At 34.5% G+C, this 16,214-nt stretch overlaps 1 protein-coding gene across 2 annotated transcripts in view; it reads left to right on the forward strand.

Moving 5' to 3' along the window:
• Nucleotides 1-16,214, forward strand: part of Prp8 (pre-mRNA processing factor 8) — a 93,517-nt gene that overhangs the window by 62,302 nt on the left and 15,001 nt on the right. For both annotated transcript variants that reach the window (XM_089097847.1, XM_089097848.1), the window contains 4 exons: nt 4,577-4,817; nt 6,195-6,428; nt 8,551-8,787; nt 11,685-12,011. In XM_089097847.1, coding sequence (XP_088953973.1) covers nt 4,577-4,817; nt 6,195-6,428; nt 8,551-8,787; nt 11,685-12,011 — 1,039 coding nt within the window. The remainder of the gene's footprint in view (nt 1-4,576; nt 4,818-6,194; nt 6,429-8,550; nt 8,788-11,684; nt 12,012-16,214) is intronic.

Below are 16,214 nucleotides of genomic sequence, written 5' to 3' on the forward strand. Positions count from 1 at the left end.
TTTAGGTCTGGAGCTTAAACCATCAGTATTGGAAAGTAATTTTGTCTTTACACGTTTTACAGAATTAATGGTCACCCCGTTAAAATATTATCATAAATTACCCATAAAATAACCGTAGAATCACCCATAAAATTAGAATCCAAAATGAAAAATAGTATCGTACAGATGAGTTTTTTTTTTTACCGACTGATCCGTGTAAGTACAAGCGTGAACTGCACTCAGTCCAAGGTTGGGCGATCACTCCTTTCTTGGGTCTGCCTTTTTGAAAGAGATGAGAGGTTAATCCTGAAAGGGGGGTGGATCAAAACATGAAATGTACATTTTTAGTCCACTTTTTCATGGGCTGTAATTTTGCCCAATGTCTTGGACGGGGATTTCTATGAGAGTGAACTTAAATTCTTGTTTTTGAGGGTATAGTTGTTTTTCTTTTTTCAGCGATTTAATCAAGAAAAGCTGGTAAAAATTAGTATGTTGAGTTGAATAGTGTGTATTCATTTTTAGTGTATACAACCGTCTTTAAAATCTTCTCTCAATGTACTTATTATCGCAATCAAGTCCAGTCTCACTCATCTTCTATGCAATATGTCTCAAGTTGTAAATTATGCCTTCTACGGAGCACGTTGATATAATACAGCCAGGTAAAAGGCTTCCAGCGTTTTTTTAATTTCTAATATTCCCGAAAAGAGTGGGAGATATGCGCTTCCGTTTTGGGGAACAATTATTTAAATGACAGTAAATCCACCCAATGGATCTACGGGACGGAATTTTTTTTTTCAATTTCTAACATTTTCGAAAAATGTATGCTCTTTCCTTCGGGGCAATAGAAAATAAATGATAAAAAAGATTTGCTATGAAAAAAGTATGAAACTTGAAATATGAATGTTAGTTATATAACTAACTAAAATAAACAGTTTTACCTTTTTAATATTGTCACCATTGATATTTAAACTTACAAGGGCGGGAGGAGCTCTTCGTAACCGTCCGTGGGTTTAAATTTTTTGAGGAGGGAATTATATAAAAAAGGAAGCTATTGCACAAAACTGAATATCTTTTTTGCATTTCATGACGCCGGATCTTTTCAAGAGAGGCAAGAAGACAGCTTTTATGCCCCAACCGCATTGTGATAGGTTATGTTTTAGCTGGTTAATCTTTAAAAGGTTTAAAAAAAGTTCAAAGTCGAACAATTTTTCATATATAAGTTTTGTAAGCCAGCTTCCAGGCCCTCCCCCCTGCTTACTTTTAAGGAAGTATTAACTGTTTATCCTACAGGGGTCTCCTGTTGGTTCTACCTCCACTCGTTGTTCCCTGGTCTTCTAAATTCATCATTTTCTCATCCTAAAAGAATTTCTTAAAGTTGTTCTTTTTCTGTATAATTTTTTCAATTTATAAGTTTTCATATATAAAATTTTTTCGTATATATGTTTTTGAAGCCAGCTTCCAGGTCCCCCCTCCCCCTGCTTACTATGAAGCAAGTATTAACTGTTCATCATACAGGGGTCTCCTGTTTATTCTACCTCCACACGTCGTTGCCTGGTCTTCTAAATTCATCATTTTCTCTTCCTAGAAGGATTTGTTATAGAATTTCTTTTTATCTACAAAATGTTAAGGCAAAAAGAATACCTTAAGAAAGAAAATTGAAAAATGAAAAACAAAGTTGAATGAATAACCATTCATTTTCTAAAAACCTGACACCTAACTTTCTAAGCTCCATATTCTCTAGTCACGATTCCAATAAGATATTTCCTCTGCTCTTCTAATTTAAAGTAAGGCCTTCTGATTCGTAACAAGCTTGAGTTTTCTTTTATCCAATTCCAAGACTATGTGTTAAAATTTTCTGCTTGTTCTTCAGTTTCCAGTTTTTATTTTCTCTCTTCATTGACCGTCCCTGTTAATGTGCTCATAGCAGGTTATTTTCAAATTCAAGAACTTAAAATTTTTATAATTTTCTTCTGCCAAAAAGAATTGTTTAAGATTTTGTTTTGACATTTGAAAGTCCAGTTTTTCTGTTTCCTGTTGACTTTCTGTTTCAAATTATGATTTTCTCACTGAAGTTTATTTAGTTGTAGTTCCAATGTAGGACGTTTGGACTCCCCCCCCCCTTACAAAATGTTTCTGACTCGGGAAAAAGTAATAAAAATATATATAAACAAATTTTTTATGCGGTTTTTTAGCATTTTTGTAGATCAATGGGGAGTGTTCCTTTTTTAACGAAAAAATCTTCCAAAGGGCAACTATTGAAAGATTCTAGGGGGGATATGAAATTTTCGTGAGTGTAACTGCGCAAATATATATGAGTGATAACTTTTCTACCTAATTTTTTTGTATTTTCGGAAAAATAAAAGGATTTCATTCGTTTAAAGGCAAAATTTCCTTACTCTGTAAAAGACCTCATAAATTTTAAAATCGAATTATTTCCAACGAAGCTAATGCGTGACTCTTAAGACTTGAAACGAAAAATAAATTATCCTACTTATGATAGGGGTTGCTTTGCCTGTCAGCTCTGTGTTTTTAAGCAAATTTGTAATTTTCACATTACCCTTATGTTAGACATGGATTTTTGAGGACTTGTGATGACCTATTAGAACTTTAGCATAAACGGGAGGGTTGGCTGAGGGGAGAGGGGCTAGAAGCCTACCTCATAGGGTAGTATCTGGCCTCTATAAGTATGATGTTGCTTTTTACTTTAACAAATCCTGTAAGTTCATATAAAAAAAAAAAAAAAAAAATTATTTTAGGGCAGTCTCTGGATACTCGAAATGATTAAAAAATTATTCAGCAATCCCAAACCTATTCTTTTACGCCACATAATTGTGTTGTTGCTGGGACTTTTCTTGGGTATGAGTTTCTACCTTTTTCCAGTCTTGTATGGCAATGATTGTCATCACAAATTCACAAATGTGAATCACAAATGTTTATCTGACTCGTAAAAACGTAACAAAAATAGACATAAAGAAATTTTGTATGTGTTTTTTGATGTTTTTTTGCGTACCCCCCCCCCCCCCGAAAATTTTTTTGAGTAAAACACCCTCCAAAAAAAATCCTGTGTACGGCCTTGGTTAATTGTGAGGGAGTTATTGTCCTTGTTCATCTTCTTTTAGCTAGAAGAGACTTGACATCAGGTTTTGCAAAAATCTTCGCTTTATAAATTGTTTATATTCCATGTTTGCACTGCTGTGTATATTAATCATTACCATCAGCAGTTACATAAGTTTTATTGCTACTAATGAAAAATGATAATTCTTACCATTATTTGTCCATCATCGGGCTTATTGAGTCTTTCGTGATTGGTTGTGTGTTTAAATAGTTTATTTTGTAATTAGTGGTAAACGAAGCAAGTAAAGTCAAATTTACTCATGGCTCAAGTCAATTTTTGCCTCCCGGGGGGAGGCAAGATACGCAAAAAAATTACATTTGCCACAATTTTTTTTTTGTCAATTAAGCTCCTTATTAATATAACAAAATTAATGTCAGAAAACTGGGGGGGGGGGGCCGCTGCCCCCCCTGCCCGGTCCTAGAACCGCCACTGATGTTCTTCTCCTGTCCAAATGGGTTCACAGTGATATGGACAATGTTGAACAGTGTCGTCACTAACCAAACTCTAAAGACTTGCCATCATAAGTGGCGTAATTTCGTCAAAATACTGTGGGTGGGAGGAGTTGGGGCCAATTTTCCTAAGTCAAGTGAAAATTACAGTAAAAATGAGCCATATAGTTTGTGGATCCATCTTCGTGTACAATGATCAAATCTAAAATAAAAACAAAAAAATATTCAAATACTAAAAAAAAAACTAGTGAACTCCATGGTTCGAGTAATAGTATTATTTGAGTAAAGATCACTGTCAATGGGGAATGTTTCTTTTTTAGCGAAAACATCTTCCAAAGGGCAGCTATTGAAAGATTTTAGGGGGGATAGGAAATTTTCGTGAATGTAACTGCGCAAATATATACTGGGGGATAACTTTTCTACCCAGTTTTTGTATTTTCAGAAAAATAAAAGGATTTCATTCGTTTAAAGGCAAAATTTCCTTACTCTGTTAAGGACCTCATAAATATTAAAATCGAGGTATTTCTAATGAAGCTAATGCATGACTCTTACGACTTAAAACGAAACATAAATTGTCCTATTTGTGATAGGGGTTGCTTTGCCTGTCAGCCGTGTGTTTATAAGCAAATTTGTAATTTTCACATTAATCTTGTGTTAGACATAGATCTTTGAGGCATTGTGATGACCTATTTGAATTTTAGCATAACCGGGAGAGCTGGTTGAGGGGAGATGGGCTGGAAGCCTCCCTCATAGGGTAGTATCTGTTCTCTATAAGTATGATGCTGCTTTTTACTTTAAGAAATCCTGTAAGTGTAGTTTTTTTTTTTTTTTTTTTTTTTTTTTTTTTTTTTTTTTAGGGCAGTCTCTGGCTACTTGAATTGTGTAAAAATTATTCATCAATCCCAAACCTATTCTTTTACGCCACATAATTGTGTTGTTGTTCTGACTTTTTTTTGGGTACGAGTTTCTACCTTTTTCCAGTCTTGTATTACAATGATTGTCATCACAAATTTGTAAATTTTGTCTTCCGTAGGTTCACAGCTGAAGAGGCCCGTGACTTGATTCAGCGCTATCTAACAGAACATCCAGATCCGAATAATGAAAACATTGTTGGTTATAACAACAAAAAATGCTGGCCTCGCGATGCACGCATGCGTCTTATGAAACACGATGTTAATCTTGGCCGAGCCGTTTTTTGGGACATAAAGAATCGGCTCCCACGCTCAGTGACTACGATCCAGTGGGAAGGAAGCTTTGTATCTGTTTATTCAAAGGTAAAACTTATACTTAGTTTTCAGCCTCTTATTTATGTATTCCTTCAGTACTAAGTATTCAGCCTCTTATTTATGTATTCCTTCAGTACTAAGAGTTCAGCTATATTGGGAAACGGGATCCCCCAGGCCGTAAAACAATAGTTTGACTTGGATAACATAACTGTTGCCCTTGTTTTAACAAGAAGAGACTTGACATCAGGTTTTGCAAAAATATTCGCTTTATAAATCATTTATATTCCATGTTTGCACTGCTTTGTATATGAATCATCATCATCAGCAGTTACATTAGTTTTATTGCTACTAATGAAAAAGGATATTTCTTACCATTATTTGCTCAAAATTTAATTTTTGAATGGAATACTAGATTTTTTTTGGGGGGGGGGGGAGGGTCAAGGTGTTCTCTGCATACTTCTCTGATAATACACAAGCAATGCCGCTAAAACATAATTTTTCGTTGCTCCTTGTTAGTATAAATAACTGAACTCAACGCCCTCTCAGAAAAAAAAAGAAAAGAAACTGAATTTGTGTAATTTCTGCGTTCGGACATACCTGATGGTTCATTGATGGCCAAATTACATCATGGTCGTAAGTTACGTCATGGCGACTGAAAACACTGTTTAGATCTGATTTTCTGTTACGATTTTTGATACAATTTTCGTTTTAGGGTTTTTAGATTTTTAGGGTTGTTAACCTTCTTGTTCATTGCAGTGTTATATGGTTTCGATTTAGGTAATAAATCTGGGTTTAAACCGATTTCGGATCCTTCCAATAAATTAAAACAGAAAATATTATAATAAATAAAATTATAAATTGTTACAACTTATAAATTGTATGACTTTATTAAACTATTACATAGCTTAACTTGGAAGCTTATAAAATGCAATACCTTAAACTGTGTCGAATTATTTTTAGACTTATTTAAATAAAAAAGGACGAAGTTAAAAACCCATTGTAACCAAGATTTAAGTGTTTTGATGTTCTTTTATTGCCATGCACCTAATAAAATGTTTTGCCGATATTTTTTAATCATTAAGTGTCCGTAAATACATTGAGAAGTTTAAAATGGGAACGGTGAGGGCTAAAAGATCTAAAAATTCCTGATTTGAGGGGCGTGCTGCTGAAGATTAGTTTCACTTGTGCAGAATCTTCCGTTAATTATGTTTAGTAAAAAGAAGGTGTTTCGACTAAAATAATCAGAATGCGTGATTTAAAGTTAATTCTTGATTCTAAAGAAGAAGGGGTAAAAAATTAAACCGGATATAAAAATGGTAAACCCTAGTTTTTACTTATTTATATTTGTTTCGTGTATATGTGCCCGTCCATCGTTTTTTTTTAGCATCTTTTCCTGTTTTGTAAAATATGTAATAACTATTTTAGGACAATCCAAACCTGCTTTTCAACATGTGTGGTTTCGAGTGTAGAATCCTACCTAAGATCCGTATGACACACGAAGAATTCACCCATAGAGATGGTGTGTGGAATCTTCAGAACGAGGTCACCAAAGAACGAACCGCTCAGTGTTTCCTTCGTGTTGATGATGACTCCTTGACCAAATTTCATAATCGAGTTCGTCAAATACTCATGGCCTCCGGTTCTACTACTTTCACCAAAGTAAGTTTTGTTGATGAATTTGGAGTCAACCTAGTAAACAATTGTGTGTGTAAGTGTCTTTGTCTTGATATTAAAAAGAAAAATACAAATCGTCCGGTGTAGGAGTGGGTCCAAGGGGTCACCGGAGGTACGTGCCCCTTCCCCCATAACATCGACGTTGCACTAATTACAGGGACGGAGGGGCAAAATATAACAATAGAGGCTCCAAATTTTGCTGTTGCCCTTTTCCACCCCTCGAACATAAATTATGCCCCCGCCCCCTCGTGATCCAGTGGATATATTGAAGAACTATTCTGCTCGACTGTTACGTAAAAGTAGTTGGTTAATTACAGTGACGCTGCTAAAGCCTCATCTTAATTGGTATAATGGGTTGTTTTAATTGTCGAATGGTGGTAATATTATCCTTCGGTTTTAAGGGCCTTTGTAGTCAAGAAGCCTCATTAATCAACAAATATGATTAAATATATCATTGATTAAAGATATTAAATATATCACACACACACATATATATATATATATATATATATATATATATATATATATATATATATATATATATATATATATATATATATATATATATATAATTTATACATATAAATCGAGATGTAAATCAAGTTTACGTCTTATGCAATTAATAATTGCCAATTATGTATCGAAAAAAAAGAAAAGCATACTCTATACACTTGAAACTTATTCAAAATGATCTTGGAACAATGGTTAATGCTAATGGCTGTGGAAATCTCCCCCCCCCCCACCCTCGTCTTTCCCCAAGGAAATCCAGAAGACTGCTAGTAATCACGTCTTACGAAGACCAGAGGTCCCAGTTGCTGACCGCAGCGAGAGGAGGGAGGGGAGTTTGTAAGCGAGTACGTTTTGAAACTAATTGTATTTGTCTGTGTTTCTGTCTTTTCACTAAAAAAGCTAAAATAATTAATTAAAGTAAAATAAAATAGAATCCAGCTGAATAATTTTAAAACCATATGTTTTATTATAAACTACAAAAAAACAAGAAAAATCACTGAAAAAGAAATTGGCGGAGAAACCCTACTTGGAATGAGTCGTCCAACGTCTGGAAATCCGAGCTGGTGGAAGCGATGGAAAACATGCGAGCCGGGATTTTAGCTAACGTAATAATTTTCTGTAGAGATATCTGTAGAAATCTAATATTAATAAGTTAGATAAAAACATGTTATTTGACTTCTCCTTTTTTCAAATCTATTTGACTAAATCCTTCTAAAAATACACCTGAATTCAGGTTTTTAGAACTTGTAATAAGTTTTGCTTAACTTTGAATTCAAATATGAAAATAGACATTTTATAGCCTTCATTTTTTTTCTTCTTTTTTTTGTATGGTTAATGATTCTTGAATTTTTGTGTGGAAAATAATTACTCTTGTTACATTGTCGAATTCAGTGTATACAAATCCAGCTAGAATAGCAATTTCTAGTTTAAACAAAATGTACACATATTAGAAAAGGCCTTATTTGGTTTCTCAGCTATTTTAAAATGTAAAGGATTTTTAAACTGGACTTGTTGAGTTTGAATCTTTTAGCTGCGGTAATTTTGGGGGATATTTTCGCTATTTGAATCGTAAAATTTTTAAATAAAAATTCAATAGTTTTATTCTTGTAATGCTTATATCAATAGACTTGAATCTGTTCAAGCCTCTCGTTTTGCTATCATTTTTTTTCTTGATTTGTCTGAGTTTTTGTGATTACTTTGGGATATATGATTGAGGATGTACTTATTATAGAGATTAGTATTTTATTTAGTTCTATTACTATTAGTTCTATACTATTACCATACTATATTTCTATTAGTTCTATACTATTACCATACTATATTACTATTAGTTCTATACTATTACCATACTATATTTCTATTAGTTCTATTTACTATTTTAATTATTCTTCCTCATTTTTGGCACTACTTGAAGTAAAGAGTGAAGCCTTGAATATACTGGAGGTGAATGAGGGACTCAACCAGCTCTGTTGCTCTCGGGCTGCTTGTTACTGAAATAATGTGTTAGTAGTAGTTGTTGTAGGACTTGCAAGGATTTGTTACCCAAATTATTTTGGAATAAACTTTCCAGTGAAAGTAATATTTTTGTCTTTTTTAGATTGTCAACAAATGGAACACGGCGTTGATTGGTCTTATGACTTACTTCAGGGAATCAGTTGTAAACACACAAGAACTGTTGGACTTGCTTGTCAAGTGTGAGAACAAAATACAAACTCGTATCAAAATTGGATTGAACTCCAAAATGCCGAGCCGATTTCCTCCAGTCGTTTTCTATACACCAAAAGAACTGGGAGGTCTGGGTATGCTGTCGATGGGACATGTTTTAATACCTCAGGTAAAGTACCTCAGACTTTTGGCTGTGCTAATTGATATTTAGTGTGTCAAAATATTCCAAGGAAAAAAAAAGAAATCTCATTCAAAACTCTAATTTAGTTTGCTATAGTCATGGATATTCTTGTGGCAGCTAAAAGTAAACTAATATATACGAATATTTTGACTGCATGAAGAACAAAAAAAAATCAATTACTAACTCCTTGATAAAATGGAATTAAAATTAAAACGTAAAAGAGCATTAGCCTCATTACTTCTGGAAATTCAGATAACACTGTAAGTAAATTAAATTAAAACTACAATTAAATTAAAATGCTCAAGCACTATACATAGGTTAGATTTTAGTAATTGTGAAGAACCCACACTATTTCCATTATAAAACAATAAAAACCAATCTTGTGAATAAGGATTTTTTCGGGACAGTAAAAAGTAAAGTATACTGTCGACAATCAAATTAGTGCTTTTTTGATTTTCGACAGTAAAGAATAATCTGTCGGAATAAAAATGCAAAATTAAAAATGCCAAATGAAATTAAATGAGTTGAAGCTGAAAAAATCAGTCTTCCCTTTCACCGAGCAAAGCTTAGTCTTCTGGTACCACCATTTAAATGTGGAATTTAAGTCCCTTAATACCGCCGCACGATTTCACAAAGGTTTCACGGTTTCATCATCGGACCAAAAAGTCTAGGTTACTTAATTCATTTATGTAAAATTTCCGCAATATCGCCTCAATGCCATCTGTTCCATGTATATGCGTTTAGGGGTTTCCGATTCCAGTCAGCAGTAGGGGTCAGCACCGTTTCCGTTTCATTTTCTATTTTTCTTCCACCGTTTTCTCCGTTTTCTGTTCTTTTTTTTAGGAAATGGAAAAAACAGAAAACAGGTAGCCGTTTTTTTATTACCGTGTTTGTTTCTGTTGCGTTTTTTTTTTCTTATCGTTTTTACCGTTTCTGTTTTTATTAAATCCGTTTTTCTTCATTTTCCGGGTTTTGGTTGCGAACAGAATAATATCGCATTATTGCGACTTTTATTGGGTTTGAAAACTTGTCATGTATAGAGAGATATAATCTTAGTCCATCCATCACAAAAGATATGAAGTGTTCGATGGAACAGCACCCTTAGTGTGATAGAAATATATTATGTCCATAAAGAACCACTGCGCAAATTCTTCAACCGAAGTCTTTGTGACGCTAAAATCAGAGAGCTCGAACTTAACAACAATGAGTGGTCCGTTGTGGAAGCTGTCATTGAGGCTCTTCACCCGTTCAAACAGGCAACGGTGATAGCTAGCGGGTATAACTGTATATTGGCATGCAAAGTTGTGCTGATGATTGAAGGACTTCAGTTAGTTTGTGAGACGCCAGATAATAGTGCTATTCCTGAGTCAGTCAATGGCCTGAAGGAATTATTAGCTGTTCAACTCAGGAGATATTTTTTTTAACAGTCCCGGGTTTGATATGTTACTCTTCACAAAAGTTTTTTTTTTTTTTTTTTACCCTGTAATCTAAAAAAATTAACGATATAGACAGAGATTAAGTCCGTCTTCACTTCTCCAACAGTTCATTTCCGAGAAGAGAAATACAGAACAGCCCCTTCAAATCCAATTGAACTCTAAATCTTTCCCAATTGACGTCAATCCTATCAAGACAAAGACTAACGAAAATGTATTGCCGACTGCACATCAAGAAGACAGCCTGTTTGCTAAGTTTCTCGACACGACTGGGCTTCGAATGACAATCAAAATACTAACAATATAAGCACTGCCCGCACAGCAGCAAATATTATTAGGGCATATGAAGAGAGAGTTCCAGTGTTCTTGAGTGAGAGATGTAGATCAGGAAAAAATAATTCTGATCCGCTAGAATTTTGGACTGACTATCTCTACACTTACTAAGAGTTAAGTGAAATTGCTTTATGCATCTCGCAGTGCCTGCAACTTCAGTACCAAGTGAGAGTACATTTAGTATTGCTGGGTACTTTAATTGAAAGTAGTGCTCACGAATGACTGCAAGGTCACTTGAACTTCGAATGTTTCTAAGTGATAAGTTTTGATTTATTTGGCCATTTTGAATGTTTGGTCTTTTTTATATTTGATTTTTTTTTTTATTAATCAATGCTTGTCAATGTTCATTTTACTCTCATAAGCCTAAAAAACTGAAAAAAAAAAGAAATATCTGTTAAACCGACCATTAAAAAGAAAAGGATGGGCTGTTTATGTTTTTCTGTAAAAAAAAAAAAAAAAACGAAAAAAAGAAATGGAATTCCGTTTTTTTTCCTCGTTTCTGTTAGAATCTGTTTATGTGCCGTTTTTTAATTGCCGTTTTTTACGGTTTCTATTTTAGTCAAAAACAGAAACGGTGCCGACTCCTAGTCAGCAGACGATTTATGAAAAATATAAAGAGGACTGGCAGGGGAAAACCAATGTCCCTAGAACCCAGATCATTTTCACACGGAAAAATAGTACTATGCCAATATTTGACAAAGAAATTATAGTGCCATTTTCGGGAAAAAATTTATGTATACAATTTCTAGAATTGTTGCTCATTTAATAAGATAGACATCTTGAAGCGCTCAATGAATATCAACCGATTTGAATGACGTTTATTACTATGGTTTTATTATTGTTATTCTGCTTGTAATAATTGATGAAATCATCCTTTTTTTAATCTTTAATGCCTCTCTTTTCATTTCAGTCTGAGCTATGTTGGTAACGTTGCTAAGCTTTGTTGTTATTATTCTGCTAGCCACAATTGATAAAACCATCCTTTTTATCTCTAACGTTTCTCCTTCTATTTTAGTCTGATTTACGTTGGTAACGTTGTCAAGTTTAATCATTGTTATTCTGCTTGTAATACTGTATGAATACGTCGTTTTAATCTACAGCGTGTCCTTTCTGTTTTAGTCCGATCTACGTTGGTCAAAGCAGACTGAAGTTGGGATAACCCATTTCCGTTCGGGTATGTCTCACGACGAAGACCAGCTCATTCCCAACTTGTACCGATACATCCAACCTTGGGAAGCAGAATTTATTGACTCACAAAGGGTATGGGCAGAATATGCTCTCAAAAGACAAGAGGCTAATGCTCAAAATCGAAGATTGACCCTTGAAGATTTAGAAGACTCTTGGGATAGAGGTATCCCTAGGATTAATACACTTTTCCAGAAGGATAGACATACCTTGGCTTACGATAAAGGATGGCGTGTTAGGACTGAATTTAAACAGTACCAGGTGAGCTGATTTTGTATGCTTGAAAATATGTTATATTTGGTTAATCTTTAATGTAGTGCCAACCGTCTAGGGCTAAACAGAAAGCAGGTCGTCCGCGGTTGGGGTTCGAGGATGTCATAGAGAAAGATTTAAAGGGAACGGAAACTGTCTGGGAGGGTGTAAAGAGGGAAGTTCTGAATAGATTGGGATCGAGGAGGAGCTTGCGTAGCTGTGTTGGCCTAAGGCGGCTTGGTGCTGTGGTGATTTGTTAGTAGTAGTAGTTCAATGGAGTGCGCTTTTCTTCTGTAAATAAATAGCGGGCCTTCAATTTTACTTAAGAAAATTGTTATTTTATGTTTTGCCAGGTAAATGTACTTATTCATATTTATTGTATTCCAGTGGTGAAGGCTGAATACCTCCCTCGTTTCCTATTTGTATGTTTATATTGTCTGTTTGTCACTGGAAATGTGGTGTTGGTTTTTGTTTAATTTAAACTATTATGATGCCTAATTAATTCTATTCACGTGTAGTTTATTGGCTCGTCGTCTTAGCAAGCAGGGTAGCTCTGACAGCCAAGCTCTAAACAGTGGGGTGAAGGAAGAACGCAAGCAGATGTTATGGCTTCAGAGTCTTGGGAGTACTTTTCAAAGGTCAAGGGAGGCCTGGTACAATCAAGTATCCTAGGCCTGGCATTAAATCAGTGGCAACGCTATAGAATTGCCTATAGTAAAGGTCTTACGGCTCCAATGTTTTATTAACTATTATTGTCATTTCTCCAGAGGCACTTCATATGGAAGGTGTCGTCGTATAAACTCCAAAGAGGGCTCATTCGATTGGAATTCGAAGTGATCGGAGGGCAACTAGCCCCCCCCCCCGCGCCCTTTTCTCCCCAAATACATCCAATAAAATTTTGAGGTAGCCATTTTGTTCAAAATTGTTCAAAGATCATATAACAAAAACTCCAGGGTCGACCCAGGCCCCGGGGCGCAGGCGTTGTAAGTTTTGCTCTGGGAGCAAATATGGTTCTTATTGAAGGGATGCTCGTAAAAACTTCAGTGAGGGCTCATTTGATTGGAAATTAAAAGTTCTAGTTCACTTTTTAGAGTCAAAAGAGATCGGACGACAACGAGCCCCCCTCCCCTCCCCTCCGCCTTTTTTTCCCAATTGTGCCAGATAAAAATTTTTAGATAGCCATTTTGTTAAAAATAGTTCAGAGGTCAGATAACAAAACTATGATGTCGACACAGCCCCCCAGGGCCCGAGGGCAGGCGTTGTAACTTATGCCCTGGGGGTATATAAGGCTCTTATGGAAGGGGTGCTTATATAAACTTCAAAGAGGGCTCATTTGATTGGAGGCTGAAAGTTCTAGTTCGCTTTTTAAGAATTAAAAGTGTTTGGGGTATATATGGTTCTATGGAAGGGATACTCGTACAAACTTCGGAGAGAGCTCATTTATTTGGAGAGTGAAAATTCTAGTTCACTTTTCAAGAGTCAAAAGAGATCGGAGGGCAACTAACCCCCCCCCCCCCCGCCCTTTCCCCCAAATGCATCAGATAAAAATTGAGATATCCATTTTTTCAAAAATAGTTAAAAGGTTAGATAATAAAAACCCTGGTGTCAACACAATCCCCCATAGCCCCGGAACAGTCGCTGTAAGTTATGCCCTGTGGGTATATATGGTTGTTATGGAAGGGATGCTCGTATAAACTTCAGAGAGGGCTCATTTGATTGGAAATAGAAAGTTCTAGTTCACTTTTTAAGAGTCAAAAGAGATCCAAGGGCAACTAGCGCCCCACGCCCTTTTTGGGTTAGCTTCAAATTTTGAGTTTGCTATTTTGTTCAAAATCGTCCAAATGTCAAACTGTTACGGTTCCATGTTTGAATCCCCCTCAGCCCTGGGGAAAAGGGCTGTAAGTTACACTAGCAGCCCATCGTTAACACATAAAGCTTCTATGGAAAGCGTGGTCGTATAAACTGTGGAGGAAGTTCATTCGACTGGAAATCGAAATTTATTATGCCCCTTTTAAGAATTAAAAGTGATCAAAAAGTAACAACCCCCCCCCCCTTCTTGTGCCTTTTCCCCCAAATGCATCATCAAAATTTTGAAATGGCCATTTTGTTCAAAATAGTCTAAAATTCAAATTACTATAACTTAGGGGTTGAGAAATCCTCCATAGCCCCGGGGCAAGGATTGGAACCTATGTAAGTTTCCTGTTATTAGAATATAAGGTTTTTGTGGACGGGGTGGTTGTATTAACTGTGGAGGGGGCTCATTTGATCGGAAATTGAAACTTCTAGTTCTCTTTTAAGAGTCAAAAGTGATCAATGAGCAACTAGCCCACGCCCCGCTTTTCCAAAGGGCATGCGGTCAAAATTTTGAGATCGCCATTTTATTCCGAAAAATTTGAAAGGCCAAATGACTATGCTTCCGAGGTTGAACCCCCGGAAGCATAGTCATTTACGTGGCAAGTTCGATTTTTGATGCAAGGGCTGTAAATTATGCAAATTGTTTATTGTTACTTTGCTACCTTGTTTACTTTGACGCTTTCTCTACTTCGTTTTTTTTTTTTTTTTACTTTGATATTGTTACTTTGATACTAGTTTTGATACTTTGATGAATATTTGATATTGAAAAAAACGTTTTATTTTGAAATGAGGAATTTTTTAAAACTTGAAACTTTTTGCAATCAAAAACGAGCAAAAATTAATTAAAGGAAAATTTTCCGAAAAATAAGTTTTTCAAAGAAAAGTAAAGGCCATTTTAAACTTAAGATCAGGCCGATACAAATACCTTTTAAAATTCAAACTCAAAACGAACAGAAATTAAATAAACAATCATAGCAAAAAAAAATACAACAAGTAATAATATAAATGAATAAATAAATCTCAAAGCGAGTGATGCTTAAATTGATGAAACTCAAAACGAAAAGAAATTGAATGAACAATCAATGCAAACAAACATACAATAGATGTTAATGTAAATGAACAAATAAATCTTAAAACGAGTGAAACTTAAATTGAACATGGAAATCAAGCTGGAAACCAACACAAATCACTACAAACAAAAGTTTGGGTATGACCTCCTTCTGTCACTGTAAAAGTACTGCGTCAGTGGCGCTTTATTGAAAACGAATTATATTACAAATATTTTCTATTTGTACTTAATATTGCCAATTAACATTCAAATTACAGTAAAATATTGAACTGATGAGCTTTCAGCAATTAATATCATTATGCATCAAATATTCAGTTTAATTTATTAGTTCTTTCTAAAATTGTACAAGACGAATATAGTTTCACTACAAACAAGAGTTTGGATACTTTTCTCTTCCTTAACTGTAAAAACCTAAAGCCTACTGCTCCACTGGAGTTTTAATGAAAACGAATAGTATGGCAGATAATTTATTTTCCAATTATTACAGCACTAACCATTATAATAAAGTTAAAGTAATACAAAATAATGGAGTGGCGGATCTTTCAACAATTAATGTCATTATATATCAAATATTCAGTTTGATTTTGTTTATACTTTCCAAGACTATTCAAGGCACATATAGTTTTCAGTAAAGCGCCATGACGCAGTAGGTTTTAGAATTTTACAGTGAGAAAAGAAGGCGATATCCAAACTTTTGTTTGTAGGGATTTTTGTTCGTTTCAAGCTTGATTTGCACATTCAATTCAAGTTTCACTCGTTTTAAAATTTATTTATTCATTTATATTAGTATCTATTGTATGTTTGTTTGCATCGATTGTTTATTTAATTTCTGTTCGTTTTTGGGTTTCGTTTATACTTCAATAGCATTTTTTTTTTTTTTTTTTTTTTTTTTTTTTTTTTTTTTTTTTGGCTTGATTTTCATATTCAATTTCAGCATTACTCGCTTTAATATTTATTTATTCATTTATATTATTACTTGTATGTTTTTTTGCTATGATTGTTTGTTTAATTTCTGGTCATTTAGAGTTTGAATTTTTACAGGTATTTGTATTTGCTGACCTTATGTTTAGAATGGCCTTTACTTTTGTTTGAAAAACTTCTATTTCGGAAAGTTTTTTTTTAATTAATAATAAATGAAGTTGGGGCATTGTTCTGCCTAGCTAGTGAGATGAAAATGGATCTTATTTTGTTTCTTAATTTGATGAATAGACAGATGTCTGCTATGCGTCGTTCAACTTTATTTCAAACAAAATGCTGTTTTTCAATGTTTACGATTCTTGTATAAATGT

Source organism: Artemia sp. Qi Xiang Cuo, chromosome 12, assembly GCF_049724085.1.
Source record: "Artemia sp. Qi Xiang Cuo chromosome 12, ASM4972408v1, whole genome shotgun sequence".
Classification (NCBI taxonomy): Eukaryota; Metazoa; Arthropoda; class Branchiopoda; order Anostraca; family Artemiidae; genus Artemia; species Artemia sp. Qi Xiang Cuo.